The sequence below is a fragment of the Heptranchias perlo genome, chromosome 2, assembly GCF_035084215.1.
Source record: "Heptranchias perlo isolate sHepPer1 chromosome 2, sHepPer1.hap1, whole genome shotgun sequence".
NCBI lineage: Eukaryota > Metazoa > Chordata > Chondrichthyes > Hexanchiformes > Hexanchidae > Heptranchias > Heptranchias perlo.
Genome location: NC_090326.1, coordinates 76,966,514 through 76,988,400, shown reverse-complemented (window position 1 = coordinate 76,988,400; position 21,887 = coordinate 76,966,514). Strand labels below are relative to the sequence as shown.

The window sequence follows — 21,887 nt, the reverse complement described above, 5'->3', positions numbered from 1 at the left end:
AGGATTTAATTGAACTTGCCCTTCATCAATAACCTTAGTTAATGAACTAGTTTCCTTACTTAACAAGCTCTTTTTCTAATGGGCTAATGAGATCGGTATGACTCCCTTACTTTGTTACCCTATCAATAGTTTTGCTCTTGATACATATAATTGCTATTCCACTAAGTAAAGCCATTAATTATACGTCTGTCTTTGATTCTGTATCATTTGTTAACAATCTCCTGATTCTACAGAAACCCCAAATAAAAAGATGATGTACTTTCTGAGTATTCCCTAGAATTTAGAATATTAAGGGGTGATTTGCTCGAAGTTTTCAAGATATTAAGGGGAGCTGATAGGGTAGATAGAGAGAAACTATTTCCGCTGGTTGGGGAATCTAGGATTAGGGGACATAGCCTAAAAATTAGAGACAGGACTTTCAGAAGTGAAGTTAGGAAACACTTCTACACGCAAAGGATGGTAGAAGTTTGGAACTCTCTTTCGAAAACGGCAGTTGATGCGAGCTCAATTGTTAATTTTAAATCTGAGATTGATAGATTTTTGTTAACCAAAGGCATTAAGGGATATGGGGCTAAGGCGGGTATATGGAGTTAGATCACAGATCAGCCATGATCTCATTGAATGGCGGAACAGGCTCGAGGGGCTAAATGGCCGACTCCTGTTCCTATGTATGCCCAGATGTTTTTATTTTGCAGGACTGTTTTCCCTGCATCTATCACTAATGATTACAGCTCCAAGAAATTTAGAGACCAGTATGGAATGACACGTTTTTAATTAAGTTCCCTCATTACTCAAGTGATTACTTCATCCTAAAACTGACCATTGTGGGGTCAGCCACAGTTCAAAACTTCAGTGGTCACTACCTTAATATTGAAGCATAATTCCCAGCTTAACAAAGGCTGAAGACTAACATTACTACAATATAAAGAAAAATAAACAGCAGGATAACATTAGTAGACTTCAGAACAGTGTGATTGACCCTTTCCTTACAATAGCTACGGTGATGCGTATCTCCACAGTCAATAGGTGATTACCAAAGAAGGACAAATCAGACTTCTTTTTTATTTATCCACTGGGGATCAAAACACCTGGCAGTGCTGCTAGGCTTTTTATTGCCAACTGCATCTTTTGCATCTATCCAGACTGTTTAGAAGTTACAGAAATCGTATAACCATGCTAAATTCCAAAATGCTCGCTCAGGAGTGAGAAATGAGCTGCCATCCACTGGGGTTCAAAATTTGCATGGGAGAATCCTAAGAAACAAGCCTTTTTTGGCATTTGTGACATTTCTGAGAAGGGTATCTAGAAGTTAGATAATCTTATTGTAATTCAACCAGTGCATATAAATTGCTATATTTGTCTTTAACCATAAAATATTACAATATGATACCTGTAACAAATACATTGTGATTATTTTATGTAACAAAAGCATAAAAAGGAAAAACTCACTTTCTCAGAGTACATTTTGTAAAAATAAAATGACTGCACATATTCTTGATTAAATTTCTTCCAGCAAGTTGTACAAGATTTTAAAAAATGCTTTTTAAAAATGTCTGAGTCATAAGATACAGAAGCAGGTAATGTGGTCTCAGTGTCCAAATGAACTGATCGTGCACCATAATGTGAGGTCAGCTCATTTAAATATATTTTGAATGCTCTGAGGGCGCAACACATGGGAGTGTACCAAATTTGCAGGGGCAGAATTTCAGGCGTCAGAAGCATCTAAATGGCTGCCAGCATTAAATAGGAAAGATCCTTTTGTTAGGAGGAACACTGCACTGGGGAAGAATCGGCCAATGCTGACAGAGAAGGTAGGCTAGGTGGTCCAAATGCAAAGTCAGGGCTACCCAGAGCCTCCTTATCAGGTGCAGTTATTAAAGAGCTTTGAATGACTGGAGCGCTGTTCAGGTGCTCCAGTCACATTGAAATTAGGGACCTCTACCAATGAGCCTTGTGCAAAGTTTGCATTATGCACTGGTCGACCGCATTTAAGGATGCTGAGCGCCTCAGACATGTTGCAGGCCTTGGAGTTCCAAGCATCGGGTGCCTCACATCATATTATTGGCCCCATGGAATCGTCCTTTCACTTGCAATGCTTTCAGAAAAAAATCCTAAGTGAATGGAATGGAAAATCAGACAGGTAGTCGATCTGCTACCACCAGGTGTCTGCCCCTGCCGTAGCTGAAAATGACTCCCCTAATCTCTGGCATACAAAATGATATGTCCAGATAAAATGGCTGAAATCTGAATTAAAAACTAAAAATGTCGAAAATACACAGCATGTTGGTCAGCATTTGAAAGGGAAAGACAAGTTAATATTTTGGGTTGGACCTTTCATCAGAAAGATTCTGGTGAAGTTGATACGAACATACGAAATTGATGGGCAGGAAAAGACCGTCAAGCCTGCCCCACACGATGATGGCCGGATTATCATGGCCAACACTTCTTCCCTCCCACGACCCCTCCCTCCCTCCCCCCCCCCCCCCCCCACCCGCCTCACACATCCACCTCCGCAGCCATGTAATCTCCTGGGAGGCAAAAGAAACAGAAAAAAAAATCAGGGTCAATAAGGGAAAAAATACTCTAAAATTCCTCTCTGACCCCTTCGGGCGATCGAAACCAGTCCAGGAGAGAATGGAAAGTTTGTCAGTAAGACTGTTATAAGAGCAGGCATTCTAAAGTGAAAGAGGAGACAGTCCACAAGACCGACCGAACACGGTCCATGAGACAGACCAGAAGAACACCACGCAGGATGTCAATGGATTATTAACCTCTCAGTCTCCCGAGACAGAAGAGCTGGCCGTTCTAAGGAGAAGAGGATCACACACATTTCATGTGCTAGTTAGTTACAGATTCGACCTGGGGAAAACAAATGAGGAGGCAAGGCACACCTCCACAAGTCGGAATGTCAATGATTTGTTCAAGGCAAATTGTGTTTAACTAACTTGATAGAGTTTTTTGATGAGGTAACAGAAATGGTCGATTAGGGCAGTGCAGTTGACGTGGTGTATATGAACTTTCAAAAGGCGTTTGATAAAGTGCTGCATAATAGGCTTGTCAACAAGATTGAAGCTCATGGAGTAAAGGAGGGAGTGGCAGCATGGACAAAAAATTGGCTATGTGACAGGAAACAGAGAGTAGTGGTGAACGATTGTTTTTCAGACTTGAGGGAGGTGTACAATGGTGCTCCCAGGTGTCGGTACTAGGACCACTGCTTTTCTTGATATATATTAATGACTTGGACTTGGCTGCACAGCGCACAACTTAAAAATTTGCAGATGACACAAAATTTGGAAGTGTAGTGAACAGTGAGGAGGATAGTGATATCCTTCAAGAGGATATAGACAGGCTGGTGGAATGGGCGGATACGTGGCAGATGAAATTTAATGCAGAAAAATGCGAAGTGATACATTTCGGTAGGAAGAACGAGAAGAGGCAATATAAACTAAAGGGCACAATTCTAAAAGAGGTACAGGAACAGAGAGATCTGGGGGTATATGTGCACAAATCATTGAAAGTGGCAGGGCAGGTTGAGAAAGCTGTTAAAAAAGCACACAGGATCCTAGGCTTTATAAATAGAGGCATAGAGTACAAAAGCAAGGAAGTAATGATGAATTTTTATAAAACACTGGTTCGACCACAACTGGAGTATTGTGTCCAGTTCTGGGCACTGCACTTTAGGAAAGGTGTGAAGGCATTAGAGAGGGTGCAGAAAAGATTTACTAGAATGATTCCAGGGATGAGGGACTTTAGTTATGTGGATATACTGGAGAAGCTGGGGTTGTTTTCCTTGGAACAGAGAAAGTTGAGAGGCGATTTGATAGAGGTATTCAAAGTCATGAAGGGTCTAGACAGAGTAGATAGAGAGAAACTGTTCCCATTGGCGGAAGGGTCAAGAACCAGAGGACATAGATTTAAGGTGATTGGCAAAAGAACCAAAGGTGACATGAGGAAAAACTTTTTTACACAGCGAGTGGTTAGGATCTGGAATGCACTGCCTGAGGGGGTGGTGGAGGCAGATTCAATCATGGCCTTCACTGGATAAGTACTTGAATGGAAAAAATTTGCAGGGCTACGGGGATAGGGCGGGGGAGTGGGATTAGCTGGATTGCTCTTGCATTGAGCCGGCACGGACTTGATGGGCCAAATGGCCTCGTTCCGTGCTGTAATCTTTCTATGATTCTAGGGGCTCAATTTTAAAATAGAGCCGGGAAGGGGGCGGAGGGGGTCAAATTGACGTCTTTTATTTATTTTTTGCTCGGTTTCCCGTCTGACTGACTGGTTGATTGACAGGCTGGTCTCAGTCGGATGGGAGACCAGCCAGGGAGAGGACGTCTTCAGGGAAGTCTGCAGTTAAGTCTTTGTTTGTCTGGATGGGGGTGGGGCATGTGGGGCATGGGTGGGCAAGGGGTATGGGTGGGCACAGGTTGGCACGGGGTCGCGAGAGATGGGGGATGGGATCGGGGGTCAGTCACGGGGGGGCTGTCGGGATCGGGGGTCATTGCAGGGGTCCGCGATCGTCGAGGGGGAGGTCGGGGTGGGAGGATCAGAGTGGGGAAGGTTCGGGGTTGGAGGATCGGGTATCAGAGGGGGAGGATCGGGGTCGGGGGGATCGGAGTTGGGGGGAAGGATTGGAGAAGGGGGAGGATCGGGGTTGGTCAGAGGATCGGGGGGGCTGCGATCGGGGGGGGGGGGGGGCGGGGTCAGTGCAAGTAGGCTTCTCCGGGCCCACAAGCTGTGCCTTTCTAGGCACCTATCTGTTAGTCTCGGGCCTTTTTGCCTCACTTCACGAGGCGTAAAATAGGAGGCCCGGAATCCCAGGGATTGAAATCGGGAATTGGAGAAAAATGGAGGCCTGAAGCCTCCTTGGAAGGTTTTAAAGCCCGAACCGCCTCCTGACTGATCTGTTGCCGGCGCGGACACGATGGGCCGAAGGGCCTCTATCCGTGCTGTATAACTCTATGACTCTATTTCCAGCATTTTACATTTATAACATCGAAATGTGTATTGAGTAATAACCAAAATATAACATCACATTCTGCATCTTCTATCACCATAACCAATACTAAACATCTACCATAAAAATCTAAGCATACTGGCCATGAAAAATTATAGCTGTTCTGGCATCCTTCCATCCTAACTTTGGTGGGAGTACACAGATTGGCTGGAAACTTGGTTGGGAGCCGGCCATGCCAGATTCCAGCCTTGAGCCAAAGATTGGAGTTGGCTATGTGGTGTTCGAGCCTCCAGCAGCACAGTAAAAGGCCATCAATGTAAGGGGTCAGCAGGGGCAGGGACTCTGAGTATTAGAGTTCCCATGCCCCATGCCTTCTTAAAGACCCGAAATATGGTTGGCCCAGGAACATCTGATCAGACTGGGTGTACCAGCACAAACCACTGATGGCTGTGGGGGCCAGGTTCGGATTGAGGTCTGAGCCACTGAATCTCCGCACACTAAACTGTATTATATATGTTTGAAGAAGCCCCTAAGTGGCTATATTTTTTTCTGGGGGAAACATGATGCGCCCCTCTGAACTGGAAGTCTTCAATTGATCTTTCCAACCTCTTCAAGGGACAGGGCGTCCCAAATGTGCCCCTAGCTGACGAAGGTATGCAATTTGCATGATCTTACTCGACCCTGCGAATGTTGGTAGGGTCAGCAGTGAAAGTGAGGGGCGGCCTCACTGATTTTCAGGACCAGAACCTATTTGGACTTAATGGCCCCAATATTTACGGGATGTGCGGAGGAGGTGTAGCGACTGGGAAACGCGGAAATACGGGTATCCCGGAGATCCTGCCGAATTTAACGGCACGGCCTCATTTAAATTTTCTGACTCCGTTTCCTGGCCAGCCAGCCAGCCAGATTGAGAGGCTGGCTGGCCATCGGGCGGGAAGGCCTGCAGCACTAGGCTGCAGCCGGGGAGTGGAGGGGGGGAGAGATCATCGGTCAAGTGGGTCATTGGGAGTGGGGGGGGGGCCATGGATAGATCGGGGTGGGGGGACGCCGGGGAGAAGATTGTGGTGGGGAGGTGTCTGATCGCGGAGACGGATGGAGGGGGATGCTGTGGATTGCAGGGGCGGGTGGCCAATCGCGGGGAGGGAAGCAAGTTAGCTTGGGGTGTGGGGAAAAGCACAACTGCTCCTTCTGGCCCACATGTAGTGCTGGAAAAGCACTTCCCTGCTGGATCTGGCCGTTCTCACCTCCCTTCAGCTGCTGGGTTTCCCTAGCCCTGGGAAACTTGGCCCACAGCCATTAAATTTAAAACTGTCCTAAAATTTGAGGCTCACAGCCTCATTAAAATATTCAAATGATGGGCCCGCCTCTGAAGAGCAGGTTAGTCGCCTGTCCAACCCCCAATCCGCCTTCATTAACACCGGAAGTGGAGGGGGGTTGGGGTCAGGTTTCCAATTTTTGAATTTTTAACCCCTCCTCCCACCCATTTTGAGGGTTAAAATTCCCCCAATGTCTCCCTGCAGCTATATTTATCCTGATAAATAGACAAGATCTGAATAATGTAACTTTCATACTAAAAAATATATCTTCTGTAGACATCGGAACAAGGTTGTGTTCCAATGTTATGCAGCTGTCCACGTCTATAGATGTTAATTTATATTCTCAATGTCATAGGCTATTGGTCCATCCATTGAGAATCCCAAGTAAAAGGATACATTCTCAATACTTAGACCACTTCTCAGCTTTCCCAAATGTACAGGACGCACAGGAATTTTGATTCTTTCATCACTGCCAAACTCTAGATACACCTTGTTATCGTCCCCTGTTCTACCATTCAAACGAAGGAGAAGCTTTTTGACTTCTTTTTCTTTCCAGATTTCTCCAGATTGCCATAAGGAATTCAGGTGTGGCACCTTAAAGAACAATTGATCAATTTTTGCTTTGTGAACAAATCTGTTCAATCCTTGTTTTTTGCAGAGATAGAAATGTGCAACAGGATGTTTGGAACGACTCATTCGTCCGTACCGTCCCCTAAATGACTGTTTGATTGCAGTCATGCACTTCAGAAGAAAATGGGAATCTTCATTAATTTCATTATCTTTCGTTGGCCAAAATAATAGGGAAGCCAAGAAATATGGCTCAACATGACCGCAATCAAAACCCACATCTTTAAGCACTTCTTTCAAAAGACCTCTAAGTTTATCATAAGTTTCAATTTTCATGGACTTTGGTTTAACACAGTTAAGTACAATGTTGGCCAAGATAAAATTCAGTTTCTGTCTTGATAACTTTTCCTTTAGTGGATTCTGAAGGATAAATTGGTATTTACTGACAATTTCTTCCATTCTTTGCTGACCTCCATGATTGTTCATAAGGAACTCAAGCAAACCAGCAAAGCGGTCAGCTTTGCTCAACTCTAAAAACTTTCTGCATTCTTCCAACTCAAGTGGCAGGCTGAGTTTTGGCTTGCTCATCCTTGCAGCCTTACTTTCGAACTGTGATGGACAGAATATTTGTGTGTACTTCCCAAAACATTCTGAAACTTTTCTGCGAATCTTAAATTCTGCTGTTTCTTTCTCAATATTCTTTGGTTTGAAATAGACAAAATAGTCTTCAAAAAAGTCAAAAGCTAATTTCATAGTGTGCTGGATATTAATCAGGTATCGGTTACATTCTTCAACCACTGAACATAACTCTTCATCAATACTGTTTGTCTTTTCAATGTGCCCAAGATTCATTTTTCCTGACAGTAAATGTGTTAATTGCATTTTACTTATTTCATCCTTTCCACTGAAGAATGGTACCATTCTGAGTATATCCATTACATACAGAGCAACTTCAATCTCTCCAAGATAACCAGAAGTGTTGTACACATCATATTTCCGTTTAGTCCTCAGTCCTTGCCATTCAGCTCTGTCTTCTTCTTTCTGTTCTGTCAGTTGCTGAGATTCTCTGAAAGCATCTGAAGCCGATTGAGCAAGATCCAGCAACTCCTTCAACTGACTAGAAGTCACCACAGATTGGTTGTCAGTTTCAACACATTCCATCCTGTGTTTTAACTTGCTTTTAAAAACTTGGCCCAATGTATCAGTTATGTAAGAATTATCTTTTGCTCGATCTTTAGCTTTTAAAGCCCAACCGAGCGCTGAATCAAAATCCTTTATTTTTAGATAGAAGTGTCTCGCTAGGACCTGGGCAATGAAAGGATTTTGGTCAAACCTGTTTGATGCTTCAGTCAAAACAGTTATGACTTGATCATTTCCTTCCTCCTTCTGTATTGCTTCAATTAAAGGGGAGAACAAAGTATCTGCTTCATCTCCATGTTCTTTTCGCTGTCTGGTAATCAACATACTCCATGTGTCTTGTAGGAGTTTTTCTTTTCCGATGCTGCGTTGGAGAAACATGTTTTCACAGAGGAACATTATGGCAACTTTGCTCTTGGGAAGATTGTAGGAAAGCTTCAATTCTTCCAAGCAACGACGGGCAATCAACGGGTGGATGATCCGAATTCCCTCGTATCTTCCATATTCTTCCACTTCTATACGAATAAGAAGGGTGCAGTAAGTGCCCATTATATCTTCAAACTTTTCTGGACCCCAAAATGAAGTTTTCACTTGTCCTAATCTCAAGAATTCTTCACATTTTGAAAGTGACATTGAAGAATCTTTAACATACCAATTCAGCAAAGCCAAAAATGAAATCAGCTGTCCTTGCTTGCTTACAATACTCAGGTCCTTCAAAATATTATGGACCACTTTTTCAATATACTTATTATCAAAATTACTCTTCATGATCATGAAAGAGTAGAAGTCTTCAGGTTTTGTGTGTTGTTGCTCAATTTCTTCAAGCTTTAACTCAAACAACTGTTGCTCTTTAACAGACAGTTTATGCTTCAGAGCAACACTGTCCAAAACACTCATTTTTGAGCTTTTGACTGGATCCTGGGATCTCATACAGTTTAGAATGATTACCAAAGGCTCAAATCGCAGGCATTTCTCTGCAGCAGCAGAGTGAATTGAGTTCTGTAACACATGCACATTTTCTAATTCTTCAGCGTCATCTACCAAAAGTAATACAGGTAAGTAATCAGAGTGAGAGGTTCCTCCATAAGTGACCAGATGAATGACTTGTCTTCCAATTTCTACAAAGTCTTCTTTACTGTTCTTCAATACAGCGCATCTGAACTTTTTCCTTGACTCCCATAAAACATGCATAGCTAAAGTTGTCCCACCACAGCCTGGATGATGAAATAGATTGATAATCTTCACACACATTGCAGAAGGTGATTCTGCATTAATCAATTCATCAAGTATGCTGTAACTGTCTCGTTTGATAAAAGGGCCTAAATAGCCTTTTGTGGAAAAGTAAAAATTCCACCATGTCGCTTTGCCACCTCTGTAAAACTGCTCCTCTTTGGATTTTTGAAATTCCTTAAAACGATTTTGATTATTTTCTATTTCAGTGCCCTCGCATTCATTTTCACACAGGATTTCAAGTGCAGTCATGCGCTCCTCCTCTTTTTTCTGAAGAACAACAGATGCTAAAGTTGCTGAGGGTAAGAATCGTCTTGTAGATCGTGTGACTGATTTTAATTTCAGAACAGTAGCATTGACTTCATCAAGGCTTAAAGCAGAAACACATCTATCTGTAAGTTCCTGTGATTCACAATTGCACAGCATGAGGTCCTTCCATCGCAAGAATGTTTGTTCGCTTTCACAGATGCACATTATGTCTTCTGTCCCTTTCAGTTCCTGGTAAAATGAACAGAAAGTTTCAAGAAAGGGATCTTTTGGATCATCTACTTTAGACAGGAGCAGAAAAACGACTAGAAATTTCCCTTTTGGCATGATATCTGATCGGCACAGAAATGAGATCAGTTTCCTGACATCTGCAGCTTGTTCTTTATACCACACTTTGGGCAGTAGTGGCTTATAGGTCTGATCTTCAAGGTCTGACCTTCCATTGCAAAATATCCAGCTTGTTTGCTTGTACAAGTTCAGTTCTTCAATCTTTTCACTAATTGCGATATCAATATCTTGGAAGTGACTAGGGAAGTGAAGGTTTACTGCTCTCTCTTCACGATATGACTTACACACACCACTGGTTACAGACTCAGGATCAAACTCTAGCACACAAAACCAGTTCATTTCTTTTAGAAACTCTAAATTTTGAGTTTGTGTCTGCTGGGATTTGTTTGTCACTAATATGTACCATTTGTAATAGGATGTGTCAATCATTTCTGAGCCACCCGTAATCATCCTAACCAGCTTGTATCCCTCTTGTTTTTTTGTCTGCTTTCGTGGATTTTCTTCGGCATTTTTCCGTTTCTCCACCAAGGTTCCTACTGTCTCAGTGAGGAACTTTCTGTATTCAGCCTCTCTTTCTGTGATATTTTTATTTCCCAGAATATCTCTGGAGCTGCTTCCATCACGTATGAACAGGTGTGTCTCTTTACTCCTCATCCATCTTTTGTCAGTCTGATTCATCATGTGAATATGATATAACTTGGAACCACAAGTTCTGTAGCATGGGACAACATCAACTTCAATTACAAACTTTGCTGACAAAGTTTGATCTGGGTTCAAAATCTCCACAAATCGAGGTGGTCTAATGGATATTTTTGCATCTGTAATATCTCCTTGATCAAAGTAATGAACAAAATTGTTGTGAAGGTAGTCAACATATTTATCTGTGCTAGCCACAGACACACCTATAATCTCACCATGTTCATATCCACTTCTGGTGTCTCCTACCCCAAAATGGATGGTACCATTGGTTCTGCTATTCATGCATGCAGCTGAGAATCTAAATACTTCATTGCCAAATTTCTTCTTCATATCTTCCTCTGTTGCATTCTCTGTCAAATTAAAAAGCTTAAACTCATGTACCGGGTCAATTAGATTGGAGGGCCCAGTTTCAGGAGGAAGAATATAGTTCTGTATGTACCTTGTGCCTATGTGACGTTGGTCAAATGGATATGGTTCACATCTTGGTTTTGATGCATTTTGTTCCAGTTGCTGTTTGTGTTTTCTTGCTACTGATTCTGTGGCAGGTTGTATCTTTGCATCAGTAGCAGAAGTCTGCTGTGAACATTGCTGTTCCTTTGTTTCACTTTCCTCTGATTTTTTAGAAGTAGCCAAGTTAGATTGTGTTTCTGTGTCTACTTGACATCTAATGGTAGAGCTATCGGATTCAGTTTTGCCTTTTCTATTCTTGGCATTGTGTTTTTGTTTTCTAGATTTCTTAGTGATTTCTGTGGAATCTCTTTTATTACTCTGACCCTCTGTTTCACGACTGACATCCGCCTTGCAATCTGAACCACTTGCCCCTGCAGAAGGGGATCTTTCTGAACTTATTTGCTTTTCATTAGCAACAGTGGCTGGTTTTGTGTCCGAATTTGAGGCTTTGCTGAGTTCACAGCATTTACGTATTATCACAGTAGCTGGTCCAGCCTTTATGCCCATTTCTTTTATGTCTGCTTTAGTAAGGTTCACCAACACCACTCCAGAGACATCTTCATTGTACAGTATGTCACCACATTTCTGATCAAGTTTCAGTCGATTAACTACCCAGTGTTTCACATGTTCTTTGGTCCATTCAGTTATGTTATCAGGTATATCGCACAGTTTGCTCATCTTTGGTTGTTCACCTTTAATAGAAATATAAGTTGCAGGATTATTTATTATGTCAAAAATTAAAATTTTGTGCAACTATCATGTGTTCTTTCATATTATTAATTGAGAAAATAAGCCGCACTTCTAAGACCAAGAGTATAGGACACTATCAAAGTTGAAAAGAGATGGCAAGATAAAACACAGGGAGTAGAATTTCCATGGGGCTTCCCCAATCTCCCACTGTAATGTTGGCAGAAGAAACATCTTAAATGGCAATTTATGACATTTCTCCAGGATTACCGCCTAACCTCTGCAGAAGCTACAGCAGGAGACTGGGAGAAGCCTCAGGCAAATTACTGGCAAGGAAGTTCTAGTTAGATGATGAAAAACTTGAATTTCAAGATGCTGTGGATTGTAGAAGGAAAGGGGACGTTAGTAATTTCAGTTTTCAGGTCCTGCAAACGGAAGAGCTGGACAGGAGATGGTACAGTGAATTTTGATTTCAATGCAGTGAGCATGTAGGGAAGAGGAAGAAAATGTAGGATTTCATATTTGGGGCTGATTGAAGAACAAAAGAGAAAATAAGAGCAGTCCAGTCGATAAAATAAGGACAAACAAAAAGTTGCGACATAGAGAATGATATGACTCTAATAGGGCCAGATTTTCCTCCAGGGCTGATTTGTCACTGGGGTGAGTCACAACCCATACGATATAGAGAGGCCCCCCACGCCCACCAGACACAAGTATCCTGCTGGATGTCAACTCAGAATTCAGAGCTGGTGCTCTGGTCTCCACTTACCATGAGTGTCTGGAGCGGGGTTCAAACCCTGAACCTCCTGACTCAGAGGTGGGAATGCTATAACCAAGCCAAAAACTCACTCCTACCTATTACTGAGGTTATAGAAAGGATTCCATCAGGCCTGAAAATCTTAGACTCTTTCTCTGATTATTTGGTAGTTCCCGAGAAGTATGGGAAGCTTTCGAATGACTCTCAACCTTAGGGTCCTGAACTTGCCAATCTTGAGAGGAATTTAAATTCAATTAATTAAATAAATAAAAATCTGGAATTAAAATACTAGTATCAGTAATGGTGGCCATGAAACTATCGGATTGTTGTAAAAACCCATCTGGTTCACTAATGTCCTTTAGGGAAGGAAACCTGCCGTCCTTACCCGGTCTGGCCTATATGTGACTCCAGTCCCACAGCAATGTGGTTGATTCTAAATTGCCCTCTGAAATGGCCGAGCAAGCCACTCAGTTGTAAAATCTCGCTAAAAAAAGTCATAATAAGAATGAAACCGGACAGATCACCTGGCATCGGACCACTAGGCACCCGACACGACGAAGGCAAACCAAGCCCAGTCGACCCTGCAAAGTCCTCCTCACCAACATCTGGGGACTTGTGCCAAAATTGGATAGGTGTCCCACAGACTAGTCAAGCAACAGCCTGACATAGCCATACTCACAGAATCATACCTTTCAGCCAACGTTCCAGACTCTTCCATCACCATTCCTGGGTATGTCCTGTCCCACCGGCAGGACAGACCGACCAGAGGTGACGGTACAGTGATATACAATCAGGAGGGAGTGGCCCAGGGAGTCCTCAACATTGACTCTGGACCCCATGAAATCTCATGGCACCAGGTCAAACAAGGGCAAGGAAACCTCCTGATTACCACCTACCGCCCTCCCTCAGCTGATGAATCAGTCCTCCTCCATGTTGAACATCACTTGGAGGAAGCACTGAGGGTAGCAAGGGCACAGAATGTACTCTGGGTGGGGGACTTCAACGTCCATCACCAAGAGTGGCTCGGTAGCACCACTACTGACTGAGCTGGCTGAGTACTGAAGGACATAGCTGCCAGACTGGGCCTGCGGCAGGTGGTGAGCGAACCAACACGAGGGAAAAACTTACTTAACCTCGTCCTCACCAATCTACCTGTCTCCAATGCATCTGTCCATGACAGTATTGGTAGGAGTGACCACCGCACAGTCCTCGTGGAGATGAAATCCCGTCTTCGCACTGAGGACACCATCCAACGTGTTGTGTGGCACTACCACCGTGCTAAATGGGATAGATTCAGAACAGATCTAGCAGCTCAAAACTGGGCATCCATGAGGCGCTGTGGGCCATCAGCAGCAGCAGAATTGTATTCCAGCACAATCTGTAACCTCATGGCCCTGCATAGTCCTCATTCTACCATTACCAACAAGCCAGGGGATCAACCCTGGTTCAATGAGGAGTGTAGAAGAGCATGCCAGGAGCAGCAACAGGTGTACCTAAAAATGAGATGCCAACCTGGTGAAGCTACAACTCAGGTCTACATGCATGCTAAACAGCGGAAGCAACATGCTCTTGACAGAGCTAAGCGATTCCACAACCAACGGATCAGATCAAAGCTCTCCAGTCCTGCCACATCCAGTCGTGAATGGTGGTGGACAATTAAACAACTAACGGAAGGAGGAGGCTCTGTAAACATTCCCCCATCCTCAATGATGGAGGAGTCCAACACGCGAGTGCAAAAGACAAGGCTGAAGCGTTTGCAACCATCTTCAGCCAGAAGTGCCGAGTGGATGATCCATCTCGGCCTCCTCCCGATATCCCCACCATCACAGAAGCCAGTCTTCAGCCAATTCGATTCACAGCTCGTGATATCAAGAAACGGCTGAGTGCACTGGATACAGCAAAAGCTATGGGCCCTTACAACATCCCGGCTGTAGTGGTGAAGACTTGTGCTCCAGAACTAGCTGCGCCTCGAGCCCAACTGTTCCAGTACAGCTACAACACTGGCATCTACCCGACAATGGGGAAAATTACCCAGGTATGTCCCGTCTACAAAAAGCAGGACAAATCAAATCCGGCCAATTACCGCCCCATCAGTCAACTCTCAATCATCAGCAAAGTGATGGAAGGTGTCGTCAACAGTACTATCTAGCGGCACTTACTCACCAATAACCTGCTCACCGATGCTCAGTTTGGGTTCCGCCAGGACCACTCGGCTCCAGACCTCATTACACCCTTGGTCCAAACTTAGACAAAAGAGCTGAATTCCAGAGGTGAGGTGAGAGTGCCTGCCCTTGACATCAAGGCAGCATTTGACCGAGTGTGGCACCAAGGAGCCCTAGTAAAATTGAAGTTCATGGGAATCAGGGGGAAAACTCTCCAGTGGCTGGAGTCATACGTAGCACAAAGGAAGACGATAGTGGTGGTTGGAGGCCAATCATCTCAGCCCCAGGGCATTGCTGCAGGAGTTCCTCAGGGCAATGTCCTAGGCCCAACCATCTTCAGCTGCTTCATCAATGACCTACCCTCCATCATAAGGTCAGAAATGAGGATGTTCGCTGATGATTGCGCAGTGTTCAGTTCCATTCGCAACCCCTCAAATAATGAAGCAGTCCGAGCCCGCATCCAGGCTTGGGCTCATAAGTGGCAAGTAACATTCGTGTCAGATAAGTGCCAGGCATTGACCATCTCCAACAAGAGAGAGGCTAACCACCTTCCCTTGACTTTCAATGGCATTACCACCAACATCCTGGGGGTCACCATTGACCAGAAACTTAACTGGACCAGCCATATAAATACTGTGGCTACAAGAGCAGGTCAGAGGCTAGGTATTCTGCGGTGAGTGACTCACTTCCTGTCTCCCCAAAGCCTTTCCACCATCTACAAGGTACAAGTTAGGAATGTGATGGAATACTCTCCACTTGCTTGGATGAGTGCAGCTCCAACAACCTAAACATTCACTCCCTTCACCACCGGCGCACAGTGGCTGCAGTGTGTACCATCCACAGGATGCACTGCAGCAACTTGCTAAGGCTTCTTCGACAGCAACTCCCAAACCCGCGACCTCTACCACTTAGAAGGACAAGAGCAGCAGGTACATGGGAACAACACCACCTGCACGTCCCCCTCCAAGTCACACACCATCCCGACTTGGAAATATATTGCCGTTCCTTCATCGTCGCTGGGTCAAAATCCTGGAACTCCCTTCCTAACAGCACTGGGAGAACGTTCACCGCAGGGACTGCAGCGGTTCAAGAATGCGGCTCACCACCACCTTCTCAAGGGCAATTAGGGATGGGCAATAAATGCTGGCCTCGCCAGCGATGCCCACATCCCATGAACGAATAAAAAAAGTTACCCATCTGCAGATAATGCAGGCGTTGTAGCCACGGTCAACAGAATAATGTACATCTTTGCACTGGGATAGGGACGATCCATTGGAAGTATCTCTGGTTCAACACTGGCACGATGCACTACCAGAATACGTTAAAGGTGTGACTTCATTCCTTGGTTCTTTCTGAAGTGCTTGCTGATGGTTGCAACCTTTCTGAGGCAAAAATAACTACACATCTACTCATACCTTGATAGCTGTTTTTTGCAGCCTCCTTGCAGAGACAATATAAATAACACTCCAACAGTTCTAAGTGCTGTGATCAACTGAGAAAATCCCAGTTGTGTCCAGCACAACATCTGTCATTCATATAAATTCACTTGGAGCATAAACACCAGCATGGGCTGGTTTGGCACAGGGAAGTGTTTGATGGTTATTTTCTCCATTCAAGGAGGAAAGGTTAGAATCATGGAATCTTATAGCACTGAAGGAGGCCATTGGGCCCATCGTGTCTGTGCTGGCTCTTTCAAATATCCAGTTAGTCCCACTCCTCCACTCTAACCCATAGCCCTGCAAATTTTTCCTTTTCAAGAATATATCCAATTTCCTTTTGAAAGTTACTAATGAATCGGCTTCCTCCACCCTTTCAGGCAGTGCATTCCCGATCATAACAACTCACTGTTGGGTTGAATGGCCTGTTTCTGTGCTGTACATTCTTTGTATTTCAAGACGATCATTTGTCTTCCACCAGACAGGTTCAAAACATCCAAACAGAATGTTACATAACTCAGGTTGAGTCCATGTTACAATTTTGGGCTCTTTCTCAGATATCTTTCACAGCTTCAGCACCCATAGACGAGCCCTCGCTCGCTACAAGTCAGATTACGACTTTAAATGCACAAAATGTAATGTAGTATGCACATGGGTTGTACAGAAAACTTTGTCATTGTCTTCAGCTTATTTGGATATGTCATGAGCCTCTTTGTGAACTCCTGAATTTTAAAAACCGGTAGAATAAACCATGGCATAGGCTGTAAACTAGAGTAGATTTTTTTAACAATAGTTAAACAAACAGTAGCAAAGACAAACAACAAACTTATAGTAAAATATAGTACAACATGGTAGAGTAAATAAGGCAAAACTGTTTCTGCTGGTGGGTGAGATGGTAACCAGAGGACACAGGTTTAAGATAATTGGCAAAAGAACCAGAGGGCAGATGAGGAAAACATTTTTTATACAGCGAGTTGTTATGATCTGGAATGCACTGCCTGAAAGGGTAAAAGAAGCAGATTCAATAGTAACTTTCAAAAGGAAATTGGATATATACTTGAAAAGGAAAAATTTGCAGGGCTATTGGGTAAGAGTGGAGGAGTGGGACTAACTGGATATTTGAAAGAGCCAGCACAGGCACCATGGGCCAAATAGCCTCCTTCAGTGCTATAAGATTCCATAATTCTAACTATACCCCCTTGAATGGAGAAAATAACCATCAGACACTTCCCTGTGCCAAAAATCAAAGCTAAACTAGATCAAAAATAGAGCCCCGACAACAATTTTACATGGCGTGCAAAGGCTAACTTCCCGCGGAGGTTCCTGCCTCTCTCTCTGATGATCTCAGAAGGAGCTATGTCCTGGGAACGTACTCCTTGAGATATATCCCTGGTACCCTTTGAAGTTCGGGAACAAAGGACATCAAAATATCTATCTCTCATCATTTCATCAGGCTCGTTTCCAGGATTAAATTAACTGCATCTTGCACTTTGGAATGACTGAGAGGCTTCCCCCTTCTCTGTAGGACAATCATTTAATAAGATGACTTTTTGAACTTTAACATATTAATGTCCTCCTGATTCATAGAACAGACACTTTGGGGTAGATTTTAAATTTCACTGCCGGGCGGAAAACTGGTGGTAACAGATCGGCTGCTCGTTATACACACTGCCCGAATTTCCTTTCCATTGATGTCAATTTAAAGGAAAATCCAGCCATGTGTATAAAGGCAGGTAGCTCTGCAACACCAAGTTTAACGCCCAACAGAGAAAGTTAAAATCCACCCTTTGTCTCCAGGGTTGTTGTGTATTAACCAGCCTGTTTTTTTTAAGTGAACCTGGGTGAACCCCAAAGGTAACCGCAATGAAAAAATAGAACATAAATAACATACCGAGGACAAAATACTGTATTTGATCACAATCCAGGATTCAGGCACAGCACTAGCTGCATATCAATGTTTGATGTTGTCAGCTATTTCTTTAAGTTGTGTTCAATACTGCTTATGCAACCCCCCCTTCCCCCATGATTAATCCTTTTGCACATTCTCCGCTGCCCTAGGAAGTCAGCATCAATCAAATAATATTTAACCTATAATGGTAGTCACAGAGTACCAGTGTGTTTACTGGGCTACTACAGTAACTTAAGATAAACAGATCAATGATTTTGTTCAAATATTGCACTAGGAATTTGACATTAACGTTTTAAAAAAAACAACCCCCCCCCGGAGTTTTAGTTGATGGGGGCGGGAGGAGAAGCTGAGTCTTTCCGCAGGTTTGTTTACCTGTGGCTGGTGGCCTCTGTCAGGAGACTGAAGAGTAGGTGGCGTCCAAGTCAAGCAAAATGGACATGACTGGAAGGATGTCCTTTTCACATCCCGAATCTTATGTCCTCCGTTCTGCCAGAAATTAAACACCAATTAAAATAAAACCTACAATCCTTGCGCACAAAGCTTATAGACATTCATTTTTGTTGGAAATTTAAAAAAAGGAACAGATTTTTAAAAAATGGATAAACGATTACATAATTACATTCACAAATGAAAGTCACCACAACATAAATAAACCGATAGAACCGAATGGCGGTCATTTCTGTGTACTTCAGTACTATTTCCCGAGCCCAGATTTGATTCTCCCAATGTCGACTATTATCCCCTCTCAGATTACCTGGGTTGCTGATTTTCCCTCTCTTGTCCCGACTCACGTCTTTCTCTCACCGACAGAAAAATCACCTCAAAAAATGGGGGAAACAAACAGGAGCAGGACGAGTGAGCTCACCCGAAAAAAGAATAAATTTCTGCTGCGCAGTCCACGGAAGTCCTGGAAACAGAAAATAGATTCGAGTTTCCGCATACGCCTTTCACATTTGATGACTTTGCTGCGCGATGATATTGGGGGCTTGTACCGCACGGAAGTGCTGTTCAAATCATCGAATGGACAAATAATGATATGTCTGTGTGTAGTATGTCGATTAGTTGATAGGATACAGGGTGATCCATTAAAAATGTTATCTTGAAACTGTGAAGATTGGTTGGAGTCAAAATATTTGGATCTATCTGAGTGCTGTCCTTACAGTATTTTCAGATTTGTTTTACACATATAGCCGAGAAATTACTCCTGGTGCTATAAGCGGACAAAATTGCTGAGCATTCACATGACACACCTCTGCACATAATATTAATCTGTTTATTTTAACATCTGTTTATGTTAAAATCCTTTGAAATATATTAAGCTTTCTTCCGGTAATAGTGGTAACTTAGGTACGTATTTGGCTAAGGGATAGGAGGCCTGGAGCAGTGATGAAGGTATGTTTTTCTGACTGGAGAGTCAGTGGGGTCCCCCAGGGGACATATTAGGACCATTGCTTTCCTTGTTATATATAAATGACCTAGATTTGAGTATAGGGAGTACGATTTCAAATTCTGGGGATGAAACAAAACTTGACAATGTAGTAAATAGTAAGCAGGATAGTAGCACACTTCAGGAGGACATAGACAGACTGCTGAAATGGGCAAATGCAATTTAATGCGGATAAGTGTAAAGTGATGCACTTAGAAAGGAACAACATGGAGAGGCGGTATAATCTAAATGGTACTATTTTAAGGGGGTTGCAAGAACAGAGGGACCTAGGGGTGCATATTCACAAATCTTTGAAGGTAGCAGGACAAGTTGATAAGGCGGTTAAAAAAGTGTATGTGATCTTGAGCTTTATTAATAGATACATAGAATGCAAAAGCAAGGAAGTTATACTAAACCCTTATAAAACTCTGGTTAGGCCTCAGCTGGGGTATTGTGTTCAATTCTGGGCATCACACTTTAGGAAGGATGTCAAAACCTTGGAGAGGGTACAGAGGAGGTTTACCAGGATGACACCAGGAATGAGAGACTTCAGTTATGTGGAGAGATTGGAGAAGCTGGGATTGTTCTCCTTAGAGCGGAGAAGGTTAAGGGAAGAATAGAGGTATTCAAAATTATGAGGGGTTTTGACAGAGCAAATAGAGACAAACTGTTTCCTCCGGCCAGCATGTGGGTCAGTAACCAGAAGTCATCGATTTAAAGCTAAAGAACTAGAGGGGAAATTAGGAGAATTTTTTTCACACAGAGGATTGTTAAGGTCTGGAATGCACTACCTGAAAGGGTGGTAGAAGCAGATTCCATAGGAAATTTCAAAAGGCAATTGAACATGTATTTGAAGAGGACCAATTTGCAGGGCTATGGAGAAAGAGATGGGGCGTGGGACTAAATTGGGCAGCTCTTTCAAAGAGCCGGCACAGGCATGATGGGCCAAATAGCCTTCTTCTGTGCTGCAACAGTCTATGGTTCTATATTGCCTACCGTAATTCTTGGCTGTGGTCTTTGGAAGGAGTCAAGGGGAAGGTGCAGCCTCTCTGGAATGTTTTCATTTTTGTATCAAGCTGTTTTAAAGTAACATTTTTGCATCAATGCAAAGCAGTTTCAGCTATGCACCAATTCCGAAGTGGTAACATAATTCCAGTGTTAGGTTGTGAGCTGACCAAAGGACAAACTTCTGACAAAAATTGGACATCTTTGCTCAGTTTTGAATTAGTGAGTGTCCCTTTAAATGTCTTTACAGCCCATATGCAGTTTAAAAAGAGACAATATTAGTTCAAGTTCTCTGTACCAAATTTATTTCAATACAATGTTGCATGTTTCAACAGTTACAGGCTAGAGAGAGAAATAATTAAAACTTAAATAGCTCAGTTTGTACATGACTAACATTTCCTTTTTAAAGGTATTAAGGGATATGGGCCAATGGCGGGTATATGGAGCTAGATCACAGATCAGCCATGATCTTATCAAATGGTGGAGCAGGCATGAGGGGCTGAATGGCCTACTCCTGTTCCTATGTTCCTATGTTCCTAAATCTGAGTGCTGAGTTTATCAATTCTCAGAAGTACCAGGAACTCTTTTCCGGGATATAAAAAGGAACTGTTTTGTTCAAATCAATGAGTCTGTTTGGGGAGTCAACTTGAAAAAAAATGGTCAATTTGAAACTCTTGAAAGAGAGAAAAATCAGTTTGCATTTCCAAGAAACAGTACATATTAATCAGGCTTCCATAGTGACAAGAAATTCAAGAAGGTATACTATTATTTAAGTTATTTATAAATAGTTAGGTTTGTTTTTAGCATTGTAATATATTTATTACCTTGTCCACTCGAGGAGATAGGTGGAAGAATGTCTCCTGTAAATATATAACTGTAAATATATGACTGTCATTAATATCCTACTTCACCATTGGTAAAATAAATTTTCATGTAGTTTTAAACAATGTTTCATGTGATGCCGTACTGCTTTCAAAGACGGAAGTGAGATCTTATGGAGGCATAGGATAACTTCAGTAGCTAAAAGCAATTGCATTTACCTCTGATTCCAGTTTGATATTACTGCTCCATATACAATAAGCAATAAATAAGGCATATGTACTGCTGCAGTAAGGGGAAATGAAGCAGCTAAACCATGCAAGTGAATGTGACTTTTAACATTCTGGCAGTAAAATCAGAACATTATGATGAAAGATAAAACATGGCGAGCGACATAAAAAGACTAAATTGCTTGTTTAAGTGATATAAACAATACATAGTAATATATAGACATGCCTTTATTGAAAGTAAAGCAGGAATATTTTAAAAAGAAGCTGTGAAAGTCCTGGGCAATTGGCAAAAAAGTCATTGAGAACCAATATTAGGGACGTCCCGATAGCCATGAGTGAAACTGAGCGATACAGACCAGCAATGTTCTTGGTTGATTCCAGGTCTGCACTAAATTCATCTTAACTGGGATGCTAGTGAGATATTAAAATTGGCCTCAAGAGTCCCTGGGCTAGTGAGGAGAAAACTTAGCTAAGACCCGTTGCTCCTTATTACTGTTTAATGGCCCCTATTGGAAAATGCACATGATGTCAGGTAAGGATGGTAT

The 21,887-nt window shown here is 42.9% G+C and overlaps 1 protein-coding gene across 1 annotated transcript; it reads right to left on the bottom strand.

The window, feature by feature from the left end:
- Positions 1-2,494: 2,494 nt before the first annotated feature.
- Positions 2,495-18,765, bottom strand: LOC137340576 (sterile alpha motif domain-containing protein 9-like). The gene is made up of 3 exons (XM_068003115.1): positions 18,617-18,765; positions 18,235-18,348; positions 2,495-11,603 (listed from the first exon to the last, which is right to left on the bottom strand). The coding sequence occupies exon 3, from the start codon at positions 11,587-11,589 to the stop codon at positions 6,604-6,606; it is 4,986 nt and encodes a 1,661-aa protein (XP_067859216.1). The 5' UTR covers positions 11,590-11,603; positions 18,235-18,348; positions 18,617-18,765; the 3' UTR covers positions 2,495-6,603.
- Between the last annotated feature and the right edge of the window lie 3,122 nt (positions 18,766-21,887).

Excerpts from the sequence above, each read along its gene's own strand:
- LOC137340576 (XM_068003115.1), bottom strand. The coding sequence starts at position 11,589 with ATGAGCAAACTGTGCGATATACCTGATAACATAACTGAATGGACCAAA.